This window comes from Penicillium alfredii, assembly GCF_028826965.1.
Source record: "Penicillium alfredii strain IBT 34128 chromosome Unknown utg000011l_segment0_segment0, whole genome shotgun sequence".
NCBI classification, from domain to species: domain Eukaryota; kingdom Fungi; phylum Ascomycota; class Eurotiomycetes; order Eurotiales; family Aspergillaceae; genus Penicillium; species Penicillium alfredii.
The window spans coordinates 2,144,947-2,172,892 of NW_026622708.1; the positions used below are offsets into that span (position 1 = coordinate 2,144,947).

The 27,946-nt window shown below is 53.5% G+C and overlaps 12 protein-coding genes across 12 annotated transcripts; 5 read left to right on the forward strand and 7 right to left on the reverse strand.

Moving 5' to 3' along the window:
* Positions 1–299: 299 nt before the first annotated feature.
* Positions 300–799, forward strand: NUU61_009225 (DUF2462 domain-containing protein; the record flags this gene model as incomplete). The annotated part of the gene is made up of 3 exons (XM_056659750.1): positions 300–352; positions 459–543; positions 680–799. 3 exons carry the CDS (start codon positions 300–302, stop codon positions 797–799), a joined length of 258 nt encoding a protein of 85 aa, XP_056508043.1.
* Positions 800–1,226: 427 nt separating this feature from the next.
* Positions 1,227–3,897, reverse strand: NUU61_009226 (Zn(II)2Cys6 transcription factor domain-containing protein; the record flags this gene model as incomplete). Its single annotated transcript, XM_056659751.1, has 5 exons — positions 1,227–1,826; positions 1,886–2,211; positions 2,274–2,382; positions 2,436–3,585; positions 3,656–3,897. The coding sequence occupies 5 exons, from the start codon at positions 3,895–3,897 to the stop codon at positions 1,227–1,229; spliced, it is 2,427 nt and encodes an 808-aa protein (XP_056508044.1).
* Positions 3,898–4,855: 958 nt separating this feature from the next.
* Positions 4,856–6,036, forward strand: NUU61_009227 (5'/3'-nucleotidase SurE; the record flags this gene model as incomplete). The annotated part of the gene is made up of 3 exons (XM_056659752.1): positions 4,856–4,867; positions 5,012–5,889; positions 5,967–6,036. 3 exons carry the CDS (start codon positions 4,856–4,858, stop codon positions 6,034–6,036), a joined length of 960 nt encoding a protein of 319 aa, XP_056508045.1.
* Positions 6,037–6,785: 749 nt separating this feature from the next.
* Positions 6,786–8,402, reverse strand: NUU61_009228 (DUF5427 domain-containing protein MTC1; the record flags this gene model as incomplete). The annotated part of the gene is made up of 2 exons (XM_056659753.1): positions 6,786–7,762; positions 7,850–8,402. 2 exons carry the CDS (start codon positions 8,400–8,402, stop codon positions 6,786–6,788), a joined length of 1,530 nt encoding a protein of 509 aa, XP_056508046.1.
* Positions 8,403–9,076: 674 nt separating this feature from the next.
* On the forward strand, positions 9,077–9,634 carry NUU61_009229 (carboxymuconolactone decarboxylase family protein; the record flags this gene model as incomplete). Its single annotated transcript, XM_056659754.1, has 1 exon — positions 9,077–9,634. One exon carries the CDS (start codon positions 9,077–9,079, stop codon positions 9,632–9,634), a length of 558 nt encoding a protein of 185 aa, XP_056508047.1.
* A 1,444-nt stretch (positions 9,635–11,078) lies between these two features.
* NUU61_009230 (uncharacterized protein) lies at positions 11,079–13,394 on the forward strand (the record flags this gene model as incomplete). Its single annotated transcript, XM_056659755.1, has 1 exon — positions 11,079–13,394. The coding sequence occupies one exon, from the start codon at positions 11,079–11,081 to the stop codon at positions 13,392–13,394; it is 2,316 nt and encodes a 771-aa protein (XP_056508048.1).
* Positions 13,395–14,106: 712 nt separating this feature from the next.
* NUU61_009231 (putative C2H2 finger domain protein) lies at positions 14,107–15,546 on the forward strand (the record flags this gene model as incomplete). The annotated part of the gene is made up of 3 exons (XM_056659756.1): positions 14,107–14,269; positions 14,356–14,750; positions 14,812–15,546. The coding sequence occupies 3 exons, from the start codon at positions 14,107–14,109 to the stop codon at positions 15,544–15,546; spliced, it is 1,293 nt and encodes a 430-aa protein (XP_056508049.1).
* Positions 15,547–16,268: 722 nt separating this feature from the next.
* NUU61_009232 (TMEM14 family protein) lies at positions 16,269–16,718 on the reverse strand (the record flags this gene model as incomplete). The annotated part of the gene is made up of 2 exons (XM_056659757.1): positions 16,269–16,601; positions 16,716–16,718. The coding sequence occupies 2 exons, from the start codon at positions 16,716–16,718 to the stop codon at positions 16,269–16,271; spliced, it is 336 nt and encodes a 111-aa protein (XP_056508050.1).
* Positions 16,719–17,106: 388 nt separating this feature from the next.
* NUU61_009233 (MFS transporter) lies at positions 17,107–19,030 on the reverse strand (the record flags this gene model as incomplete). The annotated part of the gene is made up of 6 exons (XM_056659758.1): positions 17,107–17,672; positions 17,753–18,113; positions 18,195–18,713; positions 18,795–18,823; positions 18,902–18,925; positions 18,988–19,030. Coding segments are annotated over 6 exons (1,542 nt in total), but the record flags the coding sequence as incomplete, so codon positions are not given.
* Positions 19,031–19,426: 396 nt separating this feature from the next.
* On the reverse strand, positions 19,427–21,876 carry NUU61_009234 (M28 family metallopeptidase; the record flags this gene model as incomplete). Its single annotated transcript, XM_056659759.1, has 3 exons — positions 19,427–19,483; positions 19,556–20,931; positions 20,988–21,876. The coding sequence occupies 3 exons, from the start codon at positions 21,874–21,876 to the stop codon at positions 19,427–19,429; spliced, it is 2,322 nt and encodes a 773-aa protein (XP_056508052.1).
* Positions 21,877–22,232: 356 nt separating this feature from the next.
* NUU61_009235 (RTC4 family protein) lies at positions 22,233–23,963 on the reverse strand (the record flags this gene model as incomplete). Its single annotated transcript, XM_056659760.1, has 2 exons — positions 22,233–22,503; positions 22,564–23,963. 2 exons carry the CDS (start codon positions 23,961–23,963, stop codon positions 22,233–22,235), a joined length of 1,671 nt encoding a protein of 556 aa, XP_056508053.1.
* Positions 23,964–24,521: 558 nt separating this feature from the next.
* On the reverse strand, positions 24,522–27,937 carry NUU61_009236 (TMCO4 family protein; the record flags this gene model as incomplete). Its single annotated transcript, XM_056659761.1, has 2 exons — positions 24,522–25,772; positions 25,835–27,937. The coding sequence occupies 2 exons, from the start codon at positions 27,935–27,937 to the stop codon at positions 24,522–24,524; spliced, it is 3,354 nt and encodes a 1,117-aa protein (XP_056508054.1).
* Positions 27,938–27,946: the final 9 nt, after the last annotated feature.

The window sequence follows — 27,946 nt, forward strand, 5'->3', positions numbered from 1 at the left end:
GAGGGCTACCCCATGCCAGGCAGACAGCCAAGTACAGGATGTTTATCAAAATATTGAGGTATCGATGTTGGTTGAATTCAGATTGTCGAGGATCTCCTATATCCATCCATTATATCCATGGATAGGTCATGGACTATCACGTGAGGATAAGCCCGATAAGGATTTTTCCTGCGATCGCCAACCCCAGCACCACCTCTTGGATTTGACTATCCAGCGACTGAATTACTCCTCCTTCTTCTTCCTTCCTCAAAACCTTTTTCACTTCGGTATATATCTATCTTGAAAACTTCTGAACCACCATGGCTCAAGGCCTCCTGAAAAAGAGCAAGCCCACCACGGCCTCCTCCAAGCGGTACGTCCTTCCAGCAACGCAATCCTTGCAACGAAAGACAATACACACCATTTCCTTGACTAGAAGAATATACTTCTAACACTGTTTTATTCTTTGTTATCTTCAGTCCCTCCTCCAAAACAACAAAGCCCGGCCCGCGCCAAATCGCCCCGAAAAAGACTTCCCTGGTGAAGCAACACAAACTGAACAAGGTACGAGAGGGAATTTCCAGGGACATATTGATAGATTGATACCTTTTCCTGTGTCTCTTCTATTTTTCTATTTCTGTTTGGGGTTGGATCTGTGGATGTGGTTGTGGTCGTTGTGCTGACTTCTATTCCCTCGCAGAAACTCACGTCCGGGCTGGCGGCCAAGACGGAGCGCAGTTTGGCGCAGAAGGCGGGGCATCTGGAGATGTTGGCTGGTGGGAAGAAGGATAAGGGGGATGGGAAGGGGAAGAAGAAATAAATAAGGGGGTTGTCAAGTTTTGGATCTATCGGTTTCTTTTTTTTCTTTTTTGTTTCTATTTTTTTTTGCTTCCATATTCGATACCCTCCTATCTAGCTGCAAGTAATCCGTCCTGCTTTCTTCTTCTTTCATTCGGAAGTATATCTAAGGAAAGGTCTTGAGGGAAATGATCAATATTTATAATCTAGAAAGATATCCATGTACAAAACCACTGGACAAAACATCCACGGCGAAAAGACACAAAACAAAAAAAAAGAAATCATCAATCATAAAACAATATTGATATCAAGTCGTGATCCATCCAAACGCAAACACATAACACAAAAACAAATAAAAGACAACAAAAAAGAAAAGAAAAAAAGGGTATCTAATATTCCAACTCCAGTCCCATCATGCCATACCACCAGCAGGCCTGCTCAGCAGCATGTTACATTTTGGAGATCCGATTCGGAACCCCGGCTTGCTCAATCAGGTCCTGGCCGCGTTCCATCCAGGAGAAAAAGCCTATATCGGTGGGGTCCGAGGGGAAGTCATCCCACACAGAATTCTCCGAGTCGGCGTACGACGACCATATCCCCTTGGGAACATCGGCCATCGACCACGAGGGCAGCTTCGCCATCACGCAGGTGTAATAGACATAGAGGATGCGGCAGAGCAGCTCGACACGGTCGACGTAGTGCTGCTGCGTGGGATCGGGGGTCTGGCCGCCGTCACCGAGCCGCTTCCACCACGAAACCCGCCACCGCAACGACAACAGGATGTGGCCCAACTCGCCCAGGAACCGGACGTGTGTCTCGTGCGAGATCTGCTTCCATTTGATGTTGTAAAAGTCCCGCTCCAGCTTGCGGAATCCTTCGACTTCCAACATGCGACAGACGATGCGCGAGAGCTGTGCCGCTAGGAGGATATCGCGCTGGTGCTCTGGGTTGTGGATGTCCATGGGCTGCTCGTCGTCGCTGTTCGAGTCCAAGGAAACAAAGCTGTACTTGGCACGGCTGGGCATGTTGTTCCATCGCGAGAGCAAAGTCTATAAACAGAGTCAGCATGTTGCTTTTCGGAGGTAATAAGAAAGGCGGCGGAACGTACGTAGGCCTGGTTCATCGGATCACAGTTCTTCACGCAAGACAACCAGTTCTTCGATTTGTCTTTCGACTCGACGATTCGGCGGTCGATAAACTCCAGGAAACTCGACTTTGAGTTGCCGTTGTACTCGCTCAAGCTCTTCAAGAACTTGTAGGTCTCTCCCAAGTCCAGGACATAGAGAGAACCCCATGCCTGGCTGGCGCGGATGTTGAACCGCCCCTGGCGCTCGGAGAGGGATGACAAGAGCTGGCCCAGGTCAAATTCAGATGGGATTTCCATTCGGATTCTGCTCATGCCATCCACTGTTGGGTGGTTGACAGCTCGTTGAGCTACAGCCAAGTTAGTCTAGTGAACACCAGCCACGAAATCTAGGAGAAATGGAAGTACATACAGATGTAGTTGCAGGTCCCAAACTCAACAATACTGGAGAAGCACGCGCGGGCACACGGCTGCTCGTGGAGCGTCGGCCGACAAGCGTCGCAGGGTGAACTGCCATCACACTACCAAATGTCAGCTAACTTAATCGATGCTCAAGTCCGAACCCGAAACTCACCTTGCGTTTGTTCAATCGGCACTGCACACAGGTGTCCTTATTCTTCCTGCGCATGCCTGCGTTGGCCCTTCCGACCATACTCAAGGGTCCCTTACGACGGGCGCCTCGCGGGGGCGAGACGAAGTCTGCAGACGCAATAGAGCCGCCTTGTCCATCTTCCTGGACAATCTGCAGCGGCTTCGGTTGGTTCTGATCCATGGAACCTGCGGCTCTGTTTTTGCGTTTCCGGACCGTGGCCACAGACTGCATAGCTAGCGGCGTCGGTCGGCCTGAGGCGCGTTGGCCAGCAGACGACGAAGCCCTCGGTTTCGACGAAACGGTTGATAGCATGGATTCTCCTGGGCCTTCGCTAACCATAAATGCCGTGGTCTTGGGCACTGGATGCGACGTCTCGGGGGAACTGCTGCTCTGTGGGGCGTGTTTCCATTGGGCGTCATCCTCCTCCAGCTGGTCAGCGAAAACCGGTTGGTCGTCGCTGGTGGCGGAATAGGAGCACTCATAAACCCCCGGCACGTCGCCCGAGATCGATGAGCTCTCGGATTTGTACTGGTACCTGTCTGGGCCCATCTGGCCGGCGGTCTGTGGGCCGATGGTCTGTGAAGTGGAGAGGGACGTGGGAGTCATCTGCGTAATCGGGAGCTGTGACTCCATATTGTTGATCCAACGTGTTTCGAGTGATCGAATGGAGGTCTGGAAGCTGCGCAGGGAGTGGTCCTTGTTGGCCTGCGAGTCCATCGACAGCGGAATCGGGTCGTGGGTCGGGGCCATGTTCTCCACGGGCATGTTGTGCGGCACATCGGGCCACTGCTCATTGACCATGGGGAAGGACGGCGGGATCTGTTGGAAGGACATAATGGCCTCGGCGGGGGCATCTGGAAACCCATGGCCTGGAGGCATCTCGCCCACATCGTCCACGATGACCGCACCCGTTGAGGGGTTCGGTCCTTTCGCATACGGGTAGAGAAGAGGCGCCTCCATGGGCATGCCGGCGGCCACAGAGTTGAAAAGTTGAAAGTGCGGCCATGTTTCATCCGAATGGAAGTTGTCGTCGGCGGAGGATGGCAAGGTCCTCGGGCTGATGGTGGCGCTGCCGGTGCCCTCGACGACTCCGTCGGGGTAATTCAGGTTGTCCGGCGCTACATCGTGTTTTCTGAAAAGGCCATAACCTGTCAGTTATTGTATTCACCGGTCGGGTGTTAGATCAGGGGGGGTCTCCAGACCTAGTATCCAAGCGCTGGTACTCGTTCGACTGGTCGAGGAGCGACCTGGTCAGGGAGCCGGAAAAGGTTCCTAGATCGGCGATATCATCACACTGGCTTGATTCCTGGCTCGTATCCCACTCGGGCGGCTGATCATAGCCCAGATGTTCCCACGACGCGACAGAAAAGGCACCGTCGGTTTGCCAATTATCCAGAATTTTGGGGTCGATACCCGCAGCAGTCCCGGCACTTCCAGAGTCCATCCAGGGTCACGGGGGCGCAAGAGTCGAGATCAAGGCAAGCAAAGATCCCAAAAAGACAAGAGCTTTTTGCGACTTTGCAGAGGCAGATGGGGAAAAAGGCGCGGATGGAAAGGTGAAGGTTGAGGGGCGAAAAGGTTTTCCCCACCAGGAAAAAGCGTGCAGCGATGGCGCACAGGCCCGTCTGCAGGTATAAGAGTCGGTGTTTTCGATATTTTCGAGATTTTCGAGATATTCGAGATGGGTGAAATGTGAAAGAACTGAGAATCAGGAACAGGAATTATTCGAGCTGGTTATAATTTTCCAAGGTTGAGCATGGGGACCTCGATCGGTGGATATTCGGCGTTACGAGAGTTGATCGTGTCAGAACATCACCCCTGATACATGTGCAGCGGGAGGCTCCATCAGTGGTTCCTATTTTTTTATATATGGATATATATATATATATCTATATATGAAAATATGAAAATATAAAAATATAAAAATATGACTATTAACTGGCTATACTATACTCTCATGAATTAGAATAAGGGCTGTCGTCCATATCCATATCTACACGATGTCATAGCCCCGCGAAGGATCATGAGGATAAAAAAAAATCACAATATAATATTAATATGCATATGCTAATATTATATAATATTAGTTCTTATGAGAATGTAATAGCATCTCCATGGATATACTATCAAATACTACAAATCGCAGGATTCGAATTTTCACCGGCTCACCGCAGCCTCGATTGGGCGGCCTCCTCTGCACCCCAAGCTTCCCCATCCGGCGCCGGTCGGGCGTCATGGAGATTCGCGTATAAGGGGCCCAATGCCGCATTCTGGGGTGGCAGCCAATACCATAAAAAAAAAAAAAGCAAAGATCTCAATTCCAAGATTTAGAACTTGGCAGAAAAAGAAAAGAAGAGATTAGACAATTAGACCTCTCGCTCTTAGCGCTGCGAAATTCGGTCATGCATATCCTGGTAAGTTGATATGATCTGCATTTGGTTTCTTTCTTTCTTTTCTTTTCTTTTTCGACTGTTTCTATTGTTCTTGGTCCAATGGTCCCATAGATAGCGCGATCTATCTCTAGAAAAAGAAAAAGCAATGATATTAACACCCCCCAGGTAGTCAATGACGACGGTCCTCCCAACCAGCGCCTCTCGCCGTACATCCGCCCGCTGGTCGCCCAACTCCAAGCCGCAGGCCACCTCGTGTCGGTCGCCATCCCCGCCGCCTCGCGCTCATGGATCGGCAAAGCACACCTGATCGAAGCCTCACTGAAAGCAAACTACGTGCATCCCGATGCATTCCACGCCGATGGAACATGGGACGAGAACTTCCGAGCCCAACATAATGGAAACGGGCAAGAAGAGAGCGAAACACCCTCCGATGATGAGTGGGTGGTAATCACCAACGGCACACCCGCCAGCTGCGCCCAGCTGGGCCTGTACAACCTCTTCGCCGAGCGCCCGCCCATCGACCTGGTAATCTCGGGCCCGAACCACGGCCGCAACGCTTCAACCATCTACAACTTATCCTCGGGGACGGTGGGCGGCGCGCTCGAGGCCGTGTTCTGCGGCAAGCGCGCCATCGCCATCTCGTTCGGCAGCAAGGATCCGCAGCCTGCTGCGATCATTGCCGCCGCGGCCCGGCTGGCTGTCCGGGTGGTGAACCACCTCACTCGCCACTGGGACGCGCGCGTCGAGCTGTACAATATCAATATCCCCATGCGCGAGGACGTCGAGTCTCGTCCGGTCTGTTATACCCGTACCCTGCCTTACTACTGGTCCCGTGGCTGTTTGTATGCGGAGACTGCTGCTTCAGATAACACTGCGCCCAAGGCATTGCTGAATGGTGACGCTGCTACGAATGGCCATGCTGAGGCCATGCACCCCACGGAGCGCCATTTCAAGTGGTCGGCTGATCTGTCGGATATGAAGAAGTCCCTGCAGGCAAGTGAGGAGGGCACGGATGCTCATACCGTGCTGAGTGGGTCGACAAGGTATGTTCGAACTTTTCCCTGGCTTCTTTCAATATTTTTATAGTCCGAGCGATTTGCTAATCAAACCCTCTTGCTAGTGTGACTGCTCTCCGCGCGAATTTCTGGCACGTCCCTGATCTCGACGGGCCCTTGGAACTGGATCCGTAAATGAGGCAGACTTCGTGCCAGTCGAATGCATATATGTCCTGGGTTTATATTGTTTATTCGTTGATGTTCCTCTTCCGGCGCAGGGCTTCTTGGTTTTGCATTTGGGCTTATCTCGTTGCATCCTTGACTCAACAGGAAGACAGACAGAGATACACAGGTAGAGAGGCAGTGAGGAGCATTTCCAGCCGGCAGGGCCATTTCTTTGTACATAGCATAAGAACTGCAGCCGCGCCTCGCGTGGCCTTATTCTTGTCCTCTCGGGGTTTAGAGACCACAAATAAGATAAGAAGAAGGACGAAGTTCATAAGATAAAGAATAAACTTGGAAAGATACGGTAGGTTTACGTATTCAACTATGGAGCGCTTATCATTATTATACTCTAGTCTAACGAAACACATTCTACGAGGCTAATATATATCTAAAATTTAAGAATAGTTGAAAAAAAAACAGTTAGAAAATTAATAGAAAAACGGTAGAAGTAAAAGGTAGAAAGCAGTCAGAGAACTCGGGTTTTGGATAGGGTGAGCTACAGCAGAACTACCGGGTCTGAATGTATACTTGTTGACTTGAGATTTTTACAGGCATTTGTCAATTGGAAAGAAAAAAAAGAACCCATTTACGATTGCTCTCGCTTATCAAACAACACGAATGCGACACAGAATCAGAACCAATAACCAGGAAGATTGGCTCGAACGGGGGTGTATCATATGAACCAGAGACTGGGGAAAGAGTAAAGTAACAACGAGAGCTTACATCGCACGCGCCGCTTCACCCGCGCCGCTCTCAACAGTGGACGCCTGCTCGGCGCGCATCTTGCCCTTGGCAAGACCAGCCTCGCCGACGCCCATGCGGCGGGCCACGTAGCGCTGCGCAATGACTCCCGTGGCCAACGACAAGGTTTCCTCGATCCATTCCGCAACCCATTCACGTGGGTCCACGCCGCCAGTCTCGATGATCTCGGCGATGTCTTCGGGCACCACGGCACGCGGCACCTGAGCCTCCTCGGTGTCCGGGTTCTCGGTGGCTGGCGCCGACGCATCGAGCCACTCAATCCACTTCTGGGGAAGCGTCTGGGAGATGGTGTGGAAGGCGATGCCGTGGATGGGGTCGTGCAGGTACAGCGCGAATGCGATCTCTTCCTCCGGCTCGGGGACGTCCACCACGCCGGGGGTTGTTGCTTTCTCTCTTGTCGCGCTCGCCTGGAAGAGCTCCTTCGAGGCAGTCTGGCTGATGGCCTGAATGGCCAAGAAGATGTCGCTGCTGCGGACGGGGTTCGATTCGCTCAGAACCTCGGTGGCATGCTTCGCCGCCTCTTCAATTCCACCGCGGGACGAGAAGTATTCCATCGCGTAGGACTCGGCGCTGGCACGGGCCAGCTTGGATGCCTCGACCGTACCGGGCACGGCAGAAATAGTGCGCGGAGTTCCCGGGGTGACCGTCCGCCACCAGGGCCCATCGCTCCAGCTCGTGCTCGACATGTATCCGCCCACGTCGAGGCCGCGCTTAGGGGCGGACTCCTGGCCCCGCTGGATGACCAGCAGATCCCCGCCCTCGACTTGGGACATCACTCGCGAGAACACGGTGTACACCAGCGGATCGATCCCCGGGTAGCCCGAGAGGTCGTGTGTGACATGGATCTGAAGACGTTCGTGCGAAGAGATGGGAGGCGCAATCGTGTGGATCAGATTGGTGAAGGTCGGGATTGCCATGCTGCTAAGCTCGCCACCTGCCAAACATCCCCTTGGGAGTTAGTAAACATTGCATATCGACTCATGGAAACATGTCAGATGGATATATAGGGCGTGTAGATTACCGAAATCCCTCAAGGCTCCCACATTGCCTTTGACTTGCTGGGCCCATTTCTGAGCCTCTTCATTGTTCTGGATCTCCTTGACAGCCGCCTCGGCCTGCTTCATGGCTGCGTTGGTAGCCGCGCTGGCCGTAGCAAACAGCCCGCCCCACCAGCCACCACCCTGGTCTGACTCCTCCTGGGCAGCTGGCTGTTCAGACTCAGGCTTCGGCTGACCCTGGCTGGCTCCAGTACGAGAAGACCGGCCTATTTCCTCAGACTGCGGCTTGTCTTCGCTGGGTCGGTCGATTGTCGCACTGGGCCGAGGCGACCGGGCAGAAGGCCGAGGCTTGTCCGACGAGAGACGCGGAGTCCCTGTGCCACTGCCCGGACGCTGTGTAGCTAGGTGGTCCAGCTCCGCGAGGATGTCCTCCTGCTCTGACTTGGCATTGTCGGTCGCCGGCGCAGCGGGTGCTGGGGCTGGCTTGGGTGCTTTCTCGGCGGCCTTGTCGACGCCGAGGTTGTCGAACTGAGCAAGAAGCTCGTCGCTGGTTGGTTTCACTGCTTTTGGAGGCATGGTGAATGTGTGTTTGGAGAGGAGTGGAGGGTTCAGGAGAGGTGACGCCACTGGGGATGTTTGGAGCTCCCACGTCGGGGCTGTGGAGACGCCTTGCCAAGACTCCATCGCATGCTTGAATGGTGTGGTGTGTACAGTATGGGCTATTTATTACTATGATGATGATGATGATGATGATGATGATTATTTAAATAACTGTCTATTTAAATATCTGCTTCTTCAGTGTATCAGGTATACATCTCGAAAAATGGCTATTTACTAGAGAATTGCGTCGCTGGGATGCATCGACAGATATATCGACACATTTCCCGCAACGCTCGACCACTTGCAGTGACTTCTTGAATACTATTAACTATCACCCATTGTGGCCAAGCATATAAAACCCCCCGGCGGCACCGTCAGCGGAACCAAGCCGGCTTGCACCCGACACCCGCGGCATTGGCGTATCGGCCCCATCCCGCGCGGGGAGGCCGATAAAATGCGCCAATACTCTCCCCCGCTGCCTTCAAGCCTTCACCTTTGGATGTCCCACTGAAGTCGAGAACCCTCAGGTTATTTCTTTCCGAGGACTGTGCTGAGTCATTGGAGTGTATCTGACCTGTGCTCATAGATCCCCCCCCCTCCAACATTGGAACCTCGAAGCGCATACGCATTCTAGCTAGCACAACAGCACCATGCGTCTCCCCTACGTCCCCGACCCCCCGCCAACCAGTGATCCCGACGAAGCGAGAATCTTGGTGAGTGTGCAAGCCCGACGGGCACCACGCCCGCTTCTCCCGCTCGACCTCGCTCTGCTGCATTCGTTCCCCGTCGCCGATGGATGGAATTCTTTTATTGGAGCCATCCGGACTCGAACTAGTCTTTCAACCGTTATCCGGGAGCTTGCCATTTGCCGTGTCGCCGTGATCAATGGAGCTCTGTTTGAGTGGGAGCAACATGCGCCTTTACTGCGGGAGGACGGATTGAGTGATGAGGCGCTGGCTGTGGTCGGGGATGCCCACGTCGACTTTGCGGGCAAATTGGCTGGTAGTACCCTGACGCGGGATCAGCGGGCGGTGTTGCAGTATACGGATGCAATGACCAAAACGGTGACGGTGCCGGACCAAGTGTTTCAAGAGCTGAAGGATTGCTTCACTGAGAAGGAAGTCGTCGAGATCACGGCGACAGTAGCTGCCTATAACTGTGTTAGTCGGTTTCTAGTGGCATTGGATGTGGGAGAGAAGAATCACTGAGATCATAAAATGGAAATGGACTCGAGGGATGATAGGGGCTGAAGGCATTCACCTCGAGCACGTCACTTTTGCTGTACGAAGTAGATGTCGATCTCATGTTCTATAGTATAGACTGAAGACTATTTAGTACGGATTACTGGGTTTGGTCTTGTGGTGAGATCGCTGCCTAGAAAATATCCGTTGAATTGGATGCCTTGCCATAGACAAGAATGATTTAAACCCGTGCTCTACATCCATAGTGGTCTTTTTGACTTTTTCATCTATTGAGGGAATCCAATAAAGGGGGATGGGGACTGGGGAGTCCTACCCCCAAGGATCTGCTCGAATTCACGTTACTTCAGCGTCCAAAGGAATACAATAGAGAATCATTCAAATACTTCCTTCATGATCTTGATCTATTACTATAGATCTTCCTATTGATCTATGGGGCCATTGTGGCTAGTAGATAGCAGTCGCGTGATTGGCCGAGCCCTGTGGAGCAAGGTGTAATGCTACAAACTAAACGCCCTCAATCTCTTCTTTCTCAGCTTCATCTTTCCATCCTTACCCCCTTCTGTCCTTTCATCTCCCCGTCTCTTTTCTTCTTTTTTCTTTGTATTTGACCCTTACTACCCTTCTTTATCTCTGTTTCTGTTCTTCCGTGTTTGGAAGACCCCTTTTACATACCTGCGTCTTCAAGGGTCGCTGCCACGCTGGAACACCTGCAAATCGCAGACCAGCGGCATTGTGGCCCTCTGACATCCTCTTGCTGCAGATCTTCCTCTGTCTCTTGTACCTACTGATTCGCCTTGTTCTTTCTCCCCTGGTGTGGTGCTTGGACAACTCAAGGCCTTGTCATCCGCCCAGCCTTCTCTCCAACCAAGAGTAAGTACTTATCCCTGGCGGCCTGGCACCCAGCAACCCCCCTGTTCAGCGGCAGAGCTCATCACTAATATTCATCAGTAATTGGTACATTCATCCTGTGCCATTCAATCTCTGGGCTTATTTCAACCCTCCATCCCTCATGGTAGGTCTTGTGTTGTTTGATGCGGTTTTTAGTAGTCTGGCAGTACTTCCCGACGGGTTAGATCCTGATCCACACAATGCGCCCCCCCCCGACCGTGTCGACACCCGTTCCCTTCTGACTTGTTTCTTTTTATTTATTAATTTTTTTTTCGATTCATGTCTTGCCTTTGAATGTTTTCCTCTGGAGTTTCTTTGAATTGTCTTGTTTCTTGGCATGCTGTGTGTTTCCTCATACTTCACCCTCCTGTACTCCCCTGACTACTGGGAGTGTCCACATTGCGCTGCAATGACTTGGTTTCTTGGCACCGCAAGCGAACCGGACACCCGAAACTGACCATCTATAGACCGCTGCCATTCTTCGATCTTGATTCCACCAACTTTTCTTCTCTTTGATCGCATTTTCGAGTTTCTTGTGTGTTTTTCTTCTCTTCCATTCAAAATGGCCCCTATTCCCCGGGCCGACTTGGATGTGGACAATCCCTCCTCCGACGTGGGTGACAGTCAGGACTCTCCGCTGCGCCGACAATTCTCCGAACCTTTCCGCCCCCAGTCTACTTCCACTCAGATATCCCAATCACCAGAGCCTCTGGCCCAGAGATTGAAATGCTCATGGTGTGGGAAACTCCTGGATTTCCCAGATGATGACACTCTCACTGAAGAAGATGTTTTAAATGCTCACGTCGCGTCGGCTCACCCAAAGACTCTCCGCTTCTCGGACTATGAAGGCGTCGAGGAAAGCGATGCAGAGAATGGTGACCTTCATGAAGAAGATGTCGCTGATGAAGACATCGGTGACGAAGAAATCGCCGACGAAGAGCTCACCAATGGGGCAACAAAGCCCGAGGAGGGTGACCCCGACGAAGAAGAGGAAGAGGTTGCTACCGCATTGGCTAATGGCGACCACATCGATGGCGTCAATAGTGAAGGCAAGCCGGCCGTCAGTGCCAAGGCCAGCCAGGAGACTCGAGAAAAGCTCGATCAGCTGGAATGGCTCGCCAACCCACGAACTTCCTACCCGGAGGAGTATCGCCAGCGCGTGTCGGACTGGCGGGATGCCGATGTGAAGGAGCGCCTCGCTCAGCACTGGAATGTTCACGACGTCGAACAATTTTCCCCCCAGTACGAAGAGGAACGGGCCAAGCTGGAAATTAGATGGCAGCAGGCTTTCGGCGACTCCAAGTCCCGAAAGCGAGAGGCACCGGAGCTGATTACACGGCCTGAACCATACAAGAAGACAAAGGTCGAGAAATCCCAGTTTCTTGAACTGAGTTCATATGAACCTCTGATTGAATTGCTCCGAAAGCCCGAGAATCTCACGGCCACTGAGCTTTATGCAGCCACCGAGGCAGCAGGGTTCGCTTTGAAAGTTGTCCAGCAAGAATGGATGGCTCTTGATAAGCTTGAGGACCTGGCGAGCCGGCATGTTCGAGAGCCATTCCCGCAAGATGCCAAGCGATCGTTCCTCATGGGGAACAAGAAGAAAGATGGACGCCCGGTGGCCGAGGTCCCGGAGCATGACCGTGACTTTGAGGACCGGAAGGAGGCTATGCTGTACGGCTACAAGCATACTTATTTCCAGGGAAACACCTCCACCGCTAGTGTTTGGGCCCCACAAGATGCGTTTGTTCAAGGAGGTCTTGCTCCGACCCCTGCGCAAGCCCGAAAGATGGCTGCCAAGGCAGACCCCGACAACCGCAACCCTGATGGCTGGCCCACCATCACTAAGAACGGAGTGGAACATGTCCCCAGGCTGTGGGAACCTCACAAAGAGCCTCTTCTCCCCAAGTTCACCCGCAAGCGCAAGGCCGCTGAGGTTGAAGCCGCTGCCAAGCCCGATGATACCGAAGAAACGCAAGAAGAGACCGGTGACGAAACCGAGGCGGAGAGCCACCCTGCGAAGCGGCGCACGCGGGGTCGTGGCGGCAGACGTGCTCCAGCAATCGAGACTTCCCAGGGTGATGCTCTTTCCGTTACCTCTCGTCGGGGCGTTGGCCGCGGCCGCGGTCGTGGTCGAGGTCGTGGTCTGGCACGCGTATCATCTCGTGCATCTCTGGAAGCCTCATCGGAACCTGTTCAGACTTCTACTTCTACGCGCGGCCGAGGTGGTCGGCGCGGTGCTAGCACCACGGCTGGCTCGACGGCCCAACCCAACCAATCGACAGGCGAAACGACTTTTGCCACCATTTCTCCCAACCCCACAGCGAGTCCCGCTGCGGCACCTGCAAGGAGGGAGACCACCGAGTCGATTGCGGAAGCTCGACGCTTGAAGATTCTCAACTCCAAGAACCCCAAGCGCACCAAGGCCATGCTTGACCACTGGGACCGTTTTAACCGTGAAGGACGCATCCGCAACCCCAAGCGATCCAAGGCCCAGATTGAAACTGACCGCGTTCACGACGAGACCAAGAGAGCCCACGAACCTCCCAAGCCCAGTGGTCGCCGCAAGAAGTCCCCTTCTCTTGCTCCGATCCCCAGTGGAAACCTTGCACCAAAGGCACCCAGCACCATCCCTACTCTGCCGAGCCCACAGCACATGGGCCCAACCCTGCCCCCTATGGGAATCCCTCACTACCCTACTGCATTTACTGCTCCTCCGCCTCCGCCTCCTCCCGTCTCGCAACTTGGCCAAGCCATTCAACCTCAGTTTGCGCCCTTCCCCTACGTCCCCTACACTCTGCCGCCTCTTTCAGCTCCCCAGGGACCCCCAGGACCCCCAGGTCCTCCTGGCCCTCCGCACGACCCCCACCGCCGATAATTGAACATTCGAGATATCTGTCGAGAGTAGTTGAATACTCATGTTGGAGAAGCAAGCCACAGGCCGGAGACCAGAAATACAGACAAAGAAGAGAATAGTGCCGTGGAGCCGACAGAAAAGAGATGCTGGCGACATACAGCTGGGGCCGTCTCCATGAGTCCGTGTCTTCACACTGGGTTTTGAGACTGGCCCCTGTTTGTCCCCTCTGATTGTGCCCGGGTGCTGTTACAGTTTGATTTGTTTTGCATTTTAGCTATGAAGGAGTACTTATGGGTTTGTTATTTTGTTGTTGTTCATGGATGCAGGACGGGATTTGTACATACTACTGGGACGAAGGATCTGGTCCCGTGGCTTGGGCCCTCTTCCGAGGGACCGCCGCTGGGGCTGGACGTATTCTACATTGTATATCCCGTTAATTTCAGTTACTTCCATATTAATTTCACGTTAATTCCACGTTACTTTCCCGTCGGTTGGCATCGATGGCCGTGACTTGCTTATTTTTGTATGAAGTAAATGCCTCCAGGCTGCATCTAGTACTTCCGTTTTGGGGTATTGTGTAATGTCACGTGTAACCAGGTGACCCTCGGACTTGGCAGTGGTGCACTTGGAGCTTGATCCTCGCATCTCCTCATCTGCGAACATTGCCTTCTTGTCGCATTTAACGTGGAACTGCGTCTCTCTACACCTTCTACCCCCTCGGATTGACGTCATTATGGGAAAGAAAAGACGTGGCCCCACCCTCGACGAGCTCCTGGCTCGTCCGTGGTGCTATTACTGCGAGCGCGATTTCGATGATCTCAAGATTTTGATTTCGCATCAGAAAGCAAAGCATTTCAAGTGTGAGAGATGTGGTCGGCGACTCAACACGGCTGGAGGTAAGTGGATTGCCTCCTCACCCCCTTTTGGATTAGACAAAAACCTGCCCGGTTCCTGGTCTGACAATCTTTGCGCCATAATATAGGATTGTCGGTGCATATGAGCCAAGTGCACAAGGAACAGTTGACCGAAGTTGACAATGCGCTGCCAAACCGAGTGGGCCTCGATGTGGAAATCTTTGGCATGGAGGGTCTTCCGGACGACGTGCTTCAAGCCCACCAGCAGCGTGTCGCAACCCAATTCCAGCAGGCTGAGGCTGAGCGCCAGGCTGTGACGGGGAATCCTCCGTCGGGGGGTGGCTCTGGTGGTGGACAGCCGGCGAAGAAGCCGAAGCTTGAACAACCGTCGGATCTGAAGAAGCGGTTGGCAGAACACAAGGCGAAGCGTGCAGAGATGCTTGCCGGTGGTAGTAGCGGAGAGGCTACTCCCGTAGGCGCCGGGCAACCTGCGCCGACGCCGACACCGACACCGGCTGGATATGTGAGTTTATTGTTTATACCCCCTGCCTTTTTAACAATTGATACTGACATCTGAGATTCAGAGCCAAACACCTCCTGCCGCTGCGCCCGCTTCGCAATATCCTTATCCACAACCCTACGGAGGCGCCGCCGCCCCGCCCTTCCAGCAGACCGCCAGCCCGGGCTACCAAGCGTTTTCTCCAGCCAGTGGGAAACAAACTCCAGTTGCTGCGCCATACCCTCCATCTGGATATTCACCTCAACCCTTCCCGGCCGGTGTTTCCGGTCAGCCCCCCGCGCCTGGCTATGGTGCTACTCCTCCACCCTTCCCTCAACAACAACCGACCCCTACCGACGCCAACCTTCCTTCGCGACCCGGAAGTCTACCGAGTGCATCCGGTCTTCCTCAGCGACCAGCTTTCGGTGCGCCTCCAGTCAATGCCCAGCAGATGCAGCAAATGCACATGGGTCATCCCATCCCACCGACACCCACCACAGCCGGTCATGCGAATGGCGACACAAGCAAAGAAACCGGTCAGGTTTCCTCGTCTGTGGACGATCTCATTTCTGGCGCCGCCAAGGATGCGGCCGCGAAGGGCCCCGAACCGAGCGAGAAACCTGCCAAGAAGGAAAAGTCCAAGCTTATGCGAATGATATTCTCCGACGAGACGACCAGTCCGGAGGAAAAGATGGCCCAGCTACCACGGTACGCCTTCGTCCCCGATCGAACCGCGCCAACGGCCCTCGGCGAGCTTCCTGGCGCCGTAGTGGTCGGCACCATCCGCGAGTCCGACACAGTGGTCGATCCGACGCATTGACGTTGCTACTATTTTTTTTTTTTACCTTGGGATGGGGAAGGTGTCTGAAAGTGACGGACCCACGGACTCCAGCTAAGTTCGACATATTCAAAATTCTAGCTACACTTGACCATTTGTTTTGTTCTACTATCAGCTGGCTGCTCTTATTACTGCCCTGATCCATCAGTAGTTCTGGCCCGAACCCTCCCAGGGTATCCTCACAGGCTCTCTCTCTCTCTCTTTTTACTTTCCCCGCCGAGCGCAACGCATGTGCACTCTTTTCTCACCGTTGGTGCAACCGACTACAAGATGGGTCCGCTGTTCCTGCCTCGGAGTCCAATTGACCGGCATCAGTACGTGACTTGCGCCCCTGAGTATTAACGCTTTTTCTCTTTGTTTTCTATTTCTTCTCCGATCCGGCCCAGTCTTTTTCTTGTTGGCAACCCGAGATGTTTGGTCCGTCTGGGCATGATGCCCTTTGATCTGTAAGTCAAGTGTGAGGTAGGGAGACAATCTGATATCTGAGTGGTCAGGTGCGTCAATTTATTACAATTGGTGCATCTACGGTGTGTAGCTCAAGTCAAGAAGAATGTTGCGATATCAGAACTGTACCTGAGTAGCGTAGACTGTAGACTGAATATCACAGTTACCTAACACCTTTCTGAATTTTAAAATTCCTGCCATCCACAAGTGAAGCCACGTCCACCCAGTTCAATCCATTTTCAATTGAACAAAAAAAATGATCAAACCCGTCGATCCTTCAAGGCAAGCCCAAAAACAACAGCCCCATACGTCGCCAACAATGACAATCCCAGCGGGACAGGCTTAAACCCCGTCTTAATCGCCCGCGGAATTGAGCTGCCCCCCAGCACCGCCGACGCCAGCAGACCCACCTCCTCGCCGTACGACTGGCCCGCGCGCAGCCGCGCGAAGCTGAGCATGTACAACGCGCCGACGGAGACACCCGCTGCGATGGAGGGGATCGACCCGGTGCGCGCGTACCCGATTGCGCCGCCCAGCGAGGTGAGGGCTGAGAGGGCGAGGGCGGAGTTTGTGGTTGTGGTGGTAGGGGTGGACTGTTTTTGAGGGGTTTATTAGTTCTGGTTCTCATTTTGTTTTGTTTGTAGATGAAGGGGGGGGAGAGAGAGAGGCTATAGAGGGATTCATCTCTTGCAATTGTGCATACTTACCATTGTGAGTGAGTAAATGATTGATTCTGTGGTTGTAGTGGTTGGTCTGGGGAGAGAGCGAAGAAGAAGCTGTAGGTAAGGTTCAAGTTGGGGGATACGAGGGGGGCCAATTAATAATGGGCCGAGGTACGCGTGGGGAACTTGCTCCAGCGTGGTGGGTCCTTTGTTGTGGGATGTAGACAGATGTACATTTTGTAGGCAGGTGTATATACATTGCTATCTACAGATGCACTCTCTGCAGTTCTTTTTGTTAACATGGGTTGCACTCGAAGTCTCGAGACAAGACTCGAGGCATCGAGTATATACCCCCTCCCCCCCAATTATGCAGCCACCATCATGCAGTCTCCGAGCGTCCATTTTTCGAGGCATCCGCTGCCCCATACCTCTTACCCCGAACTTCCACCCCAGTCCGAACATCATAATCATGATCATCATAAACCTCATCATCGTCATCATAATCATAATTATCCTCCCTCTTCGGCCCCTCCATCTCAACCAACCAAAACACCGGAACGGCACTAAGAGCAGCCAAAAGCGCCAGCACCCACCACGGAAAAACGACATACCCACGCGAGACGCCAAACGAGAATGCCGCCCCGGTCAGCGCGGGGCCAGCGGCGCGGCCAACCGCGCTGAAAGTCGTGGCGACGCCGTTCAAAGTGCCGAGCACCGTCAGCGTCGACGCCGAATTGGTGAGCAGGATCGTGCAGCAGGGAACCCCGAAGATGCCTGCGCTGAGTCTGACCAGCATGATGGACAGCACGGTGGGGATGCGCAGTGTGACGGGTACGAGGGCGGTGAATGGCGTGATGAGGTAGGTTAGTGGGAGGATGATGACGGAGACTTTTAGGCACTTGAGGACGCCGTAGCGGGTAGCGATGGGTGGGAAGCACAGGAATTGGATGACCATTCCTGTTGTGCCGATAATTGTGTAGAATAGGCCGATGGTTTGGGCGTCTGAAGTAGATGGTAAGGAGACATATGTTAGTTTAGGGGTTTATTATGATTAATAAACGTAGAAGACTATCAGAACTCACCAACTCCAAAACCACCGGCAAACTTGAATGGCAGCTGTACATCGGGGTTGCCCTCGAACTCTTGCACCGGGTAGTGCAGGAAGACTGGGAACACCGAGTCAAAGGCCATGCTGTGCATTGCTAGCAGGGAATAAGCCAGGAGCACCAGGTTGGACTGCGGCGTGAAAACCTGCGACCAGCTGGGCTGTCTCACTGGTTTCTTCTTGCGAGGTGGTTGCCCATTCTCTGGGAGAAGGGATGCTCGCTCATCCGAAGTCACTGGGCCAGAGTCCTGATGTTTGCGTGAAAGACAGGACCTGGTGATAGCCTTGCCCAGAAACAGACCATAATCCCGACGGTCTTTCTGAGTCTCCAGAGTTTCCTAGAAGTATAGAGAAAGAATGTGTCAGACTCAATACTCCCATACTTTCCACGGACATTTCACAGCCAGACATCCACTCACTCTGAGAAACAAGAACCCAGTGGTAATCCCAATGATAAAGAAACAAGCAGCCGCCAAATTCGGCAACGCAAAGGGAAACCGGCGCAGAAACCAAGAGTCACCAAACAGCGCAGGATGCTTCTCAGCAGGGCGCGCCAGCATCCCGCCAAATGCCGGTCCGAAGATACTACCGACAGTCCAGACAAGCGGCAGAATACTAAACGCGCGCGGCTGCAGCTCGCGCTCGGGCACCATCTCGGCGACCATGGTCCGCAGAATCCCGACGTTGCCGTTCATCAAGCCGAGCATCATGCGCGATATCAGCACCATGGTCAGGCTCTGCGACATGCCGAACATGATCGAGCACACCATCGTGCAAGTCAGTCCGAATAGAATCACTGGCTTGCGGCCTACTCGGTCGGAGGCTGTGCCCCAGGGGACGGCCATCAGGGCCTGGCTGAGTGATGCAACCGCGGAGCAGATGCCGACCCATTTGGCGACTTCGTTTCTGGGGACGCCCACATATTCAACGAGTTCCGGCTATTTCCAGTTAGTTGGATAGATCTAGTTGTTCAGGTAGACCATAAGAGAGAGGTAAGGTAAGTGATAAATCAGACATACCAAGTAGGGCAGAATCGAAGTAAAGACGACTGTGACGATAATACCCCGGATATTTAGCTACAGCTCTTGAATGCTATAACCCTCACGCTATCAGAGAAAACACATACTGGGTTCTGCGAAGCGACATATTGCTAAATCCGAGGTCAGTAAGCAAGGTCCTCGGCAAATGAGTCAAAACCAGACACAAACATACACAAAATCAGCAGCTGCTGGACCGGCAGCTTGGGCTGGTGCATCCTATTGTAACACGGCAGGATCTGAGCGACACTCCACCCTCAGCCATGCACCGAGAAAGCAAGAAGAAAGACAGAAACGGAGGAAAGAAGAAAAATAGAGCGAGCTGAAGGAAGATGGTGAGAGCGGAGAAGAATCCGCGTTCGGCGCCGACCCGCTGCCGACTCCACTCCGAGGACCCACGCGCCGGTTGCATCAGCACGCTGACGGTGGATGAATATTGAATATTTGGACATTTAAGTGCTATGAATACGCAGAGGACAGGCATATTGCTGCCAGAACCAAACCCAGAATGCTAGAGACGCAGCTATGGTGCAATTTTCCACATTTACATCCATATCGAATCTAAATGATATACCCGAAAACCAGTACCCATGCCCTATAGTGGATATACGTATTTACTGCAGCAACCGGGTCGCCGCATCGATCCGCTCTTGGATGATGCCCCGCCATTTCTAAACAAGACAAGCAATTAGCCGCTGTAGATCATTCCATGCATTGACCGCGGTGCTGATCAATAAACATACCTTAGCATTCTCCACATCTCCCGCCTGTAGACTCTCCACCAGTCCGGGGTAGGTGGCGCCCGAGTAGCCGGTCCAAAGGCCCGGCGCAAATACCACATGTTTAAACCAGTCACGGCCATCTAATCCCGGCTGATACAGGAACGCGCGCTCAATGCCCTTGTACTTGTCATTGGCGAGTCGGATCTGGAAAAACAGCTTGACCTTCTTCCACCAGTGGTACCACGGCACATCCTCACCGAGCTGCGAGGTCAGGTCGGCCGTGTACGCATCAAAAGCCCTGGAAGCACTGTGGAAGCGGGAGATGGTCTCGTCCAAAAGTCCAAAGTCAAAGTGTACACCTCCCGGCAACTTCTCCGCGGCGGGCTTGATTCGGTTCAAGTATGAGCCGAGTCCCAGGGCGTAGTCAGTGGCATTCAAGGCAAGCACGGGAGCTTCCACCAGTCGTGCAGCTGCCGCAGCCCAGAGCTTGGTGCACGCGGTGTGGTACTCCCAGCCCGGGTCTCCAAACCTGTCCATCCACGCAAAGCTGTCGTAGTTCGAGTGGTAGTGGTAGACCGGATCTTTCTTACCACGGTTGAATCCGAAGTCGAGACTCGCAACACCAGCAAAATCCTGGAAAGCAGTGAAATCACTACCACTACCCATCGTTGCGACACGACCGTCCCAAACGTCACGGATGGTCTGGCCCCGAACGGTTTGGTTGGGCGACTGCACCAAATCAGTGACCTCGTAGATCACACTATTCAACAAGGGACTGGCCCGAGGACTGAATTCAGTACCAGCCGTCGCCACATCGACATTCAAGTACGCGACGTTGGCCTTGGAGAGCCAAGGTAGGTTCTCTTCCACCCACTCGGTCGACCCGAGCAGACCGTACTCCTCACCATCCCAGCTGGCGAAGACAATGGTGCGCAGAGGCTTCCATCCTGCCTTGAGAGCCTCGCCAAAGCTACGGACAACCTCGTTGAGTGCCGCCGATCCACTGTTAGGGTCACCGGCACCACCAGCGATCCACGCATCACGATGATTACCCAAGACGACTACCTCGTCAGGGATAGATCCCTTGATGACACCAATGACATTCCACAGCGGAGTCGTCACGTACTCCTGCAAGTTGTCCAGATTGATGACAACCTCCTCGGGAGATGGTCCGATGTTGTACTCCACGCCCTTGTAGCCCAGACCACCACCTTGCCAGAACTCGTTGAACTCCGAGGCCTTGGGGCCATGGCCATTCAGGGCCTTCAAGAAAGGCAGGATCTCCTTGTAAGAGACTGGGAGAGAGGGGATCGACGGAATCGCGTTCTTCGGATCCTGGCGCTCGCACCCGGGCTTAGAAGGATACCCCGGGGTTGTGGGGTCACCAGGAAGGAAACCTGATTGAGAGAAGTCAGTGGTGTAACACTATTCACATAAAAAAACAAAAACGTACTCAAAAACTGCGTGCTACCTCTCTGGATAGCACTCGGGTTTCGTGCCGGCCCCTCAGGATACACCTTGTAGCCGTTTTGCTCGGTGATCTCGCCGTCTTCCTGGGGGTCCGTATATATGATCACGCCGACCATTCCCAGCTCCTGTGCCCGCTTAACCTTCAACCCGCGGAAGATGCCGCCATACTTGGCAATGGCAATCTTGCCCTTGAGGGTGACATTGGCTTTCACGAGATCCTCGTAGTCTTGGTACGTGCCGAAGTTGACATACACAAACTGGGCGGTGACGTTGCCACTGGCCGAGTAGCCATGGAAGACGGGAACGCGGTCCGGCAGACCAGAAGTGGGATCATCCTCCAGCACATCCTCCTCCAATGTGGCCTCGAAAGAGACCTCGGTCTTGTCTCCGGATTTCTTCAAGAGCGCCAGACGATGGTCGAGAGGATAGTTGAGGTAGATTTCGTACGCGGAGAGAGTGGTGTCCTCGACGCCAAACTCCTTCCACTTCTCCAACGTCCACAGGGCCTGGCTCAAATTCTTGCCGGCCAGGTGCGGTCCTGCCGTATAGTAGGAGCTCCACTCGCGGGCCTTGGCTGCGGAGGGAGTGTTGAGGACGATCTGCTGGAGCTGGTCGTATGGTAGCCCGTAACTCTGCGGCCACGACTGAGGCAGTGGGTGAGCCCAAGGAAGATAGGACCAGATTGACCCGTGCTCTCTCGGCAGGATAGCAGTGGGGAGCAAGAACAAGGACACGGCCAGCACAAGTAGTGTACCGAGAAGGAAAGTACAGGCTTGTCGAAGGCGGTGATGAGGATACCGATATCGCTGGGGAGCGACATGGACCTCAAGGAGAGGTGTCGTCTCTGAGTATGGCATGCTTTTCTCCTTCATCTTCTTGACGCGGTGGAATGAAGAAGGATCGAAGGTCGGTGACGATGCTTCTCCGCATCTTATCGGATGACTAACGTACTCTCCACCTTCCTCTTTGGGTTGATGATGCCATTGCATTCGCCGATGAGATCAACACAAAAAGACAACATCATCCTCGCTTCACAGAGTGTCTCGGTGATATTCGAGAATAAAATTTAAATGATAATAACCACAATAACAATCAACAAAAGTACAACATATGCACGCCCAAACACAGGAGGTATCAAGATGGTGATCTAAATACAGTTCGCTCCGATCTCATAATCGACGCCGCAAACACACAAAATAAGATATACTAATGGACCCCAGCATCGCAGCTAGTCCCGGGGATGGTCCTCGGCTTCCGCCGGGAGAGGCACCACGTCGTCGAGCGTCGGATTGAGCTTCTCGCCGAGGTCAATGCTCTCTCGCAAGATCTGGCGCGCCGAGTCATCCGCCACGCCCATATCCTCTTTCACAAGCTGGACTGCCAGCTCTGGTACTAGAACAGTTTGCGCGTAGCCTGCCACACCGGCAGTTTTGACAATATGGTCGGATGCAGCCAGGCGACGCAGCTTTAAGGAGTAACGATCAATCACCGCTTGTAGTCTGTGAAGAGATGAGATAGTCAGCCTATGAAGCCAAGGAAATCATTGCAAATCAACTTACATCTTCCCCGCACCCTTCGTCCCATAATACCCGCAGGAGATCGTTTCGAGCCCATCCCCAGCCAAAGTCAATCGGAAATTCTTCGCTTTCCCGGACTTTAGCGTACTGTCGAGGATGTTTCGATAGTAAGAGGAGCAGTCGGGGACCATGAATCTCTCAAGACCAGAGAAATGTCGCTGGACCCGCTCGTCGAACGTGTCCCAGTCAATCTCGGGATACCCCTGCGCTTTCCATTCTTTCTCCGCACTGTCTTGTTTATGGGAAGCGCAGAAGTGCTGTTGTTCTCGGACGCGCTGCTTGGGCTGCGCTTCGAACCGTAGCAGCATCTCTGGATCTACCTCCGCCTTACACATCGGGCAAAGTGCCTTGCGTGGCGGTGATGGTTGCCGATCACTTCCATCAGGCAGCCCTTCCTCTCGTGATATCCCCCCAAAGATTGGCGAGGACGGGGAGCTAAGGGCGGTGCTCAGGGACGAAGCAGGGGAGCCATCGTCTAACATCATCGGCTGAGGATCTTTCGAGGACGAGGTGCCGAGCGAAGAGTGGGAGATGGATTCAGTGGGGAAGGTCGGGGGCAGCTTGAACTGATTTTTGCGGGCACGAGGCTTCCGTGGGCTCGGGGCATTGATCTCCAAAGGCACCTTGAAGGCCACATCTGGCTCCTCAGAAGATCCGTTCGTTTTCGGGGCCGGTTGTTTTTTCGCACCTGCCTTGGACTTCCGAGTTTTATTGGCGGGAGATGATCCTTCGGATGTCACACCTGAACGTGCACTCGAGCTTGGAGCTCTCAAATAAGCGCCCGGCTTTTGTTTCGATTGGTACGTGTTGGTCTTGTGTCGCTTTGAGCCCTGCGAGGAGAGGAAAGAAGAGGGCCAGATACTGAGCTCATCGTCACTGTCCGCGAAGCCACTGGAAGCGGGGGCACTCCTTTTCTTGGGATTTCCATATCCTTCGTCCGCCAGTTTGTTCTCCAATGTCTTCTTGTTCTTCTCGTCGCCAAAGCTCTGGAGAAGGTCATCATCGCTGGGATCCTCCTCGGTGGAACTGATTGGTTCTTCATCCGTCGCGGGTTCAGGCCTGGGCTTCGCGACTTCGTTCAGATCCTCAATGGAGCTGGGAGGGTCGCTCAACTCCCCAATGGAACTAAGAGGTTTATCATCTGAGTCAGGCGCAGGCTTGGGCTTCTCCTCCACATCGTTTAAATCCCCAAAGGAGCCGGGAGGCTCCTCGTCTGTCGCGGGATCCGGCTTGGCTGTGGTCTCGAGTTCGGGCTTGTCCGCACTTGGGTTGTTGGCCTTCGACTTGTTGAACGTGGACAAAAGGTGGCCCCCAACTGGCAGGTCGGACTTAGTCAGACGATTCGACGACCAGCTCGAATCAGGCTTTCGTCGAACTCTCATTATAAACGGGGAATGGAAGGCGGTCGACTAGCGGCCTCTCGGAAAGTGGTTGGAGACGCCAACGCGGGTCGATACGCGCTGATAAGGCGGAGATCTTGTGTCGGGAAGCGACGCGTGGAGACGCGATAGCAATCTCTCCCCGTCCGCGCAGCTGGAATGAATTTGAATCAAAAAGAGGCTAGGGCTGGGATGCGCATTGCATCCCCCAAGACAATGCGATTGCCGAGGGAATTGAGAAGCCGACAGGCGAAGGAGGGGAAACCGGGAAACCTCGTGACTGACAGGAATGCCCGCACGACCTACATCTGTACAACTGTAACATCTACAATTTACTAATATGGTTCAATTCATGAGTCTGAAAGCCATTGGAGAAAATATAAAAAGCCCTGCTGTTATACATGGCTAGATCCAAATATACACAAATCAACAGCCAGACCATGTGCGCCCATGCAAGCTATGCGCCCTGTATCCCACGAAGCTAGCGAGAGAATCCGTATAGAAAAAACGAATAGAAAAACAAAAAAAAAAAAAGCAAGAATGGGTTGAGCAGCCCCATTTTTACTCAAACGTCATTTGTATCTCGCCTCCATGTTCGTCCTGATCGGCCCAGGCATTGGGTTCTAGGGCCATGGCGCCAACAGCCGTGGTTGCAATATCAGGCATGGTAGAAGATGTTCGCAGCTCCGGTCGTGTGGAAAAATCCGGGGTGCGTTTGGGGGGTTCGTGAACGGAGGTATCAAAGGTCATTTCAGGTTCATCTTTCGAGGGAGAGTACGGGGCTGTGTTCAGCTGTGGCTCCGATGCAGCCCGAAGAACGGATGGAGATGCGGCAGTCTTGGGATCCTGGCCACTTGGAGATAAGGTCTGCGCAGGTGATGATTCCGAGGGGGTAGGGGGGTTGAGATCCAGCTTCATCGGAGGCAGGGTCGATTCCAATTGCTTGACCTCAATCGCTTCCGAGGCCAGCTCGGACCGGATAGCCTCAATATCGAAAAGGACGCTGCCGGGTGCGCTCTGGGCTTCGCTGGAATTGCGAGGCGCATTATTTCGTTCCACATCATAGGTCTCCCATCCCTTCTTCTCTGCCATTTTGCCCCGCTTGAAAAGACCGAACCGTTTCTTCTCTGGTTTTGATTCCGCTTCGCGGCGAGCCTCGTCGATCTCACGGATCAGCTCTCTCTGTCGTTCGGCATGATTGTCTGGGTCCGGGTCTTCGATTTCCGCGAATTCATCTTCCAGAACTTCCCAGCCAACCTCCCTCAAGAGGCGAGGCATGGCAGAACGGTAATCCATATGGCCATTGACCAGTTGAGTGACATCAAAGTTCTCCAGGCCCGGGATTCCTTCCACAGCCGCGAGGCCGGCAACGCGCATGATACCGCCGCTCGTGGCCCGGAAGAGATAACCCAAAATCCAATCATTCGTGGAGTATCCGTTCACAAATCGGCCTGAGACCACGCTGCGAGCTTTAAGATACTCGTCTTTGTTCGCCACCATCGGAGATCCGAAAAGATACACGTTTTGGATAAGGCCATGGGCACCTCGATCGGCTAATTCCTTGAGACACGAAAAGATCACTCGTGCACCGAGGGAGAATCCGAGCAAAGTCACTGGCCGGTTTCCTAGATTCCGCTCTCGCAAAGAGTCGGCTAGAATGAGACCTGCAGAATTGGCGCGAGCCAACGAAACGGTCCAGGGATTATCGATCAGATACGCAAGCTTAGTGAGAACAAGAGGGAGTTGCAAAGAGGCCATCAAAGCCATCAGAACAGTACTGCCAAGCACTTGTTGCAGACCGTTGGCTAATGCCTGTGGGAAACCCAGTCAGTATTAAAAACGAATGACAATGCACAACCAAGGAAAGATCTCACCTCTGTGGCAAGGATGTTGATGGTGTCACCCATGCTTCGAAGCATCTCAGGCTCCCACAAGACGGAGTAGATATCACCCATGATCGGATCGACGGTACTAAAGGGAAGCCGGACATCGTCAACCTTGCCCGTCATCCAACCAGAGACGGTCACAATCAAGTTGAGCTTCTTGTTGTTATGAAGTGGCCGATATTCGAAAGTTTGAACCGCACCAGTACGCCGGTGCGAGGCCTTCATACCGATGGCGCTGCCGCTCAGAGTGGCACTTGACGCGATCAGAGCAGTGCCACCAGCTCCTCCCAAGAATGCACTAGTCCCAGAGATCCCTACTGTTGTAAAACCAGCAGCAAGGCCGGCACCGATGACGGGAGCCAGCAGCCCGGCCGAGAGACCGATAACTAGGCCACCGCCCACCGTCGCCAAACCCATGACCATGAACTTGCGCTTCATGGACATTTGACGACGCTTCTCCATATGTTCAGTCTCGTCCCAGGTCTCCTTTTCGGCCCGCTCTTGCATTTCAAGGGCGTCTGTGACGCGTTTCTCGAAACGGGAAATCTGAAGCCATGTTACATCCATAGCAGCACCCACTTTTTCCAGGAGAGTTCGAGATCGGGAATCATACGCCGAATCTGCGATAAGCACAAGAAAGAGGTCACATAGAACCGTCCACCGAAGATCAATATCAATTCGGTTCGACGTCGGCATCTGAGAGGGCGTGCGGACTTCGGGCAGCTCCTCGTTCTCATGTGCTTCATATGGCGGCGGAGAACCGAGCTCCGAAGACATATCGGTCTCGGTAGATAGCCTTATTTGAGGATCGTCTTTCAATCCGGGTGACGTGGTCGACGAAGCGGAATCTTTCGAGGCGCCCTCATCGGCCATGGGGTTCTTGACACGAGCATTCTGCATAAGAGGCCGGACAAGATCTTCGGGCTGCACGCCATGTTCAGCAAGTTGCTCGATCATGATTTGCTCCGCCGGATCAATATCCATGTGGACATAAATGCGAGCCATCATGGCCTGGCCCCATTTTCTCATACCGTCCAGCGCTTTCTGGATCGTCTTTCGCGTAGACTTGGTCGTAGGTACTTTGCCCAATTCCAGGTTCATCGAGTGAATAGTCAATCGAACTACCCCCACATATGCGATTTTTTGACTCTCATTGAGAAAATCTTTGGTGGCCTGGAGTTGACTGATAGAATCGCGGAGCTCTTCGCCTTCCACGCCAACGGAGTTGCCCCCGGCTTCCCGGAAAAGGTAGCTCGTATCCTCGTCCAAGCTGGTGGCAGACTGCGCATCTTCGTCGAGCTGAACTCGAGTATAGCCTTTGCCAGCTCCCCCTAGACCGTTGTAGACGGCCTCATCATCATCCTCTTGTTGCGCGCCGCGCGCAATAAGCCTCCCAGTATCATCATAGTAGTCGAGCTCACCGAGAGCCGGCATCGCTTTCCAATCCCCGGTTTCCTCCTCTTCTTCGCTTTCACTTTCTGGCTCCTGGTGCTTCTGGGCCAGTCGTTGATGCGACCATTCTGATACTTCCGAAGTTCTTGGTTTTGACTTGGACGTCCGCGGCTGAGCAGAGGTATCCGCGGTCTGCGATTTGTTCACAGGTAGAGCTTGAGAATCCTGAGTTTCAGGCTTTTGGTCGTTTTGTCCCGCTTGTTTCTCAGGAGCCTGCTCCGTAGCTAGAGGCTTGGGCTCCGCCTTGTCCTTCAAAGCTTCCGGTTCGGGCGTACTCTTCTCAGCTTGGCTACCAGTTAAAGCCTTCGCAGGAGTATCACGGGTTTCGTCAGGTACGTGGGGAGCCTTTTTTTCGGGGGGGTTGCTGGCAGACCGGCTGGGGGTGGCGCGGGGTCGAATGGGGAGGCCGAAATCATCCACGTCTTCCTGCGTCTCGCTGGGCTTTTCCCCATTTGGGTTTGTTATTGATCCAGCTTGCTCAGGTCCAGGTTTCGCATCATCCTTCCCGTTTTTAGTGCCATTGTGGGGTGCGCCCGCGGCAGGCGAGGGGTTCTGCTGGGACGGATGAGGCGCGTTCGATGGACTCCCGGACGGAGCAGAGGGGTTGGTGTCGACCGTGACACTCGGGTCAGCGGACATTATTTCATG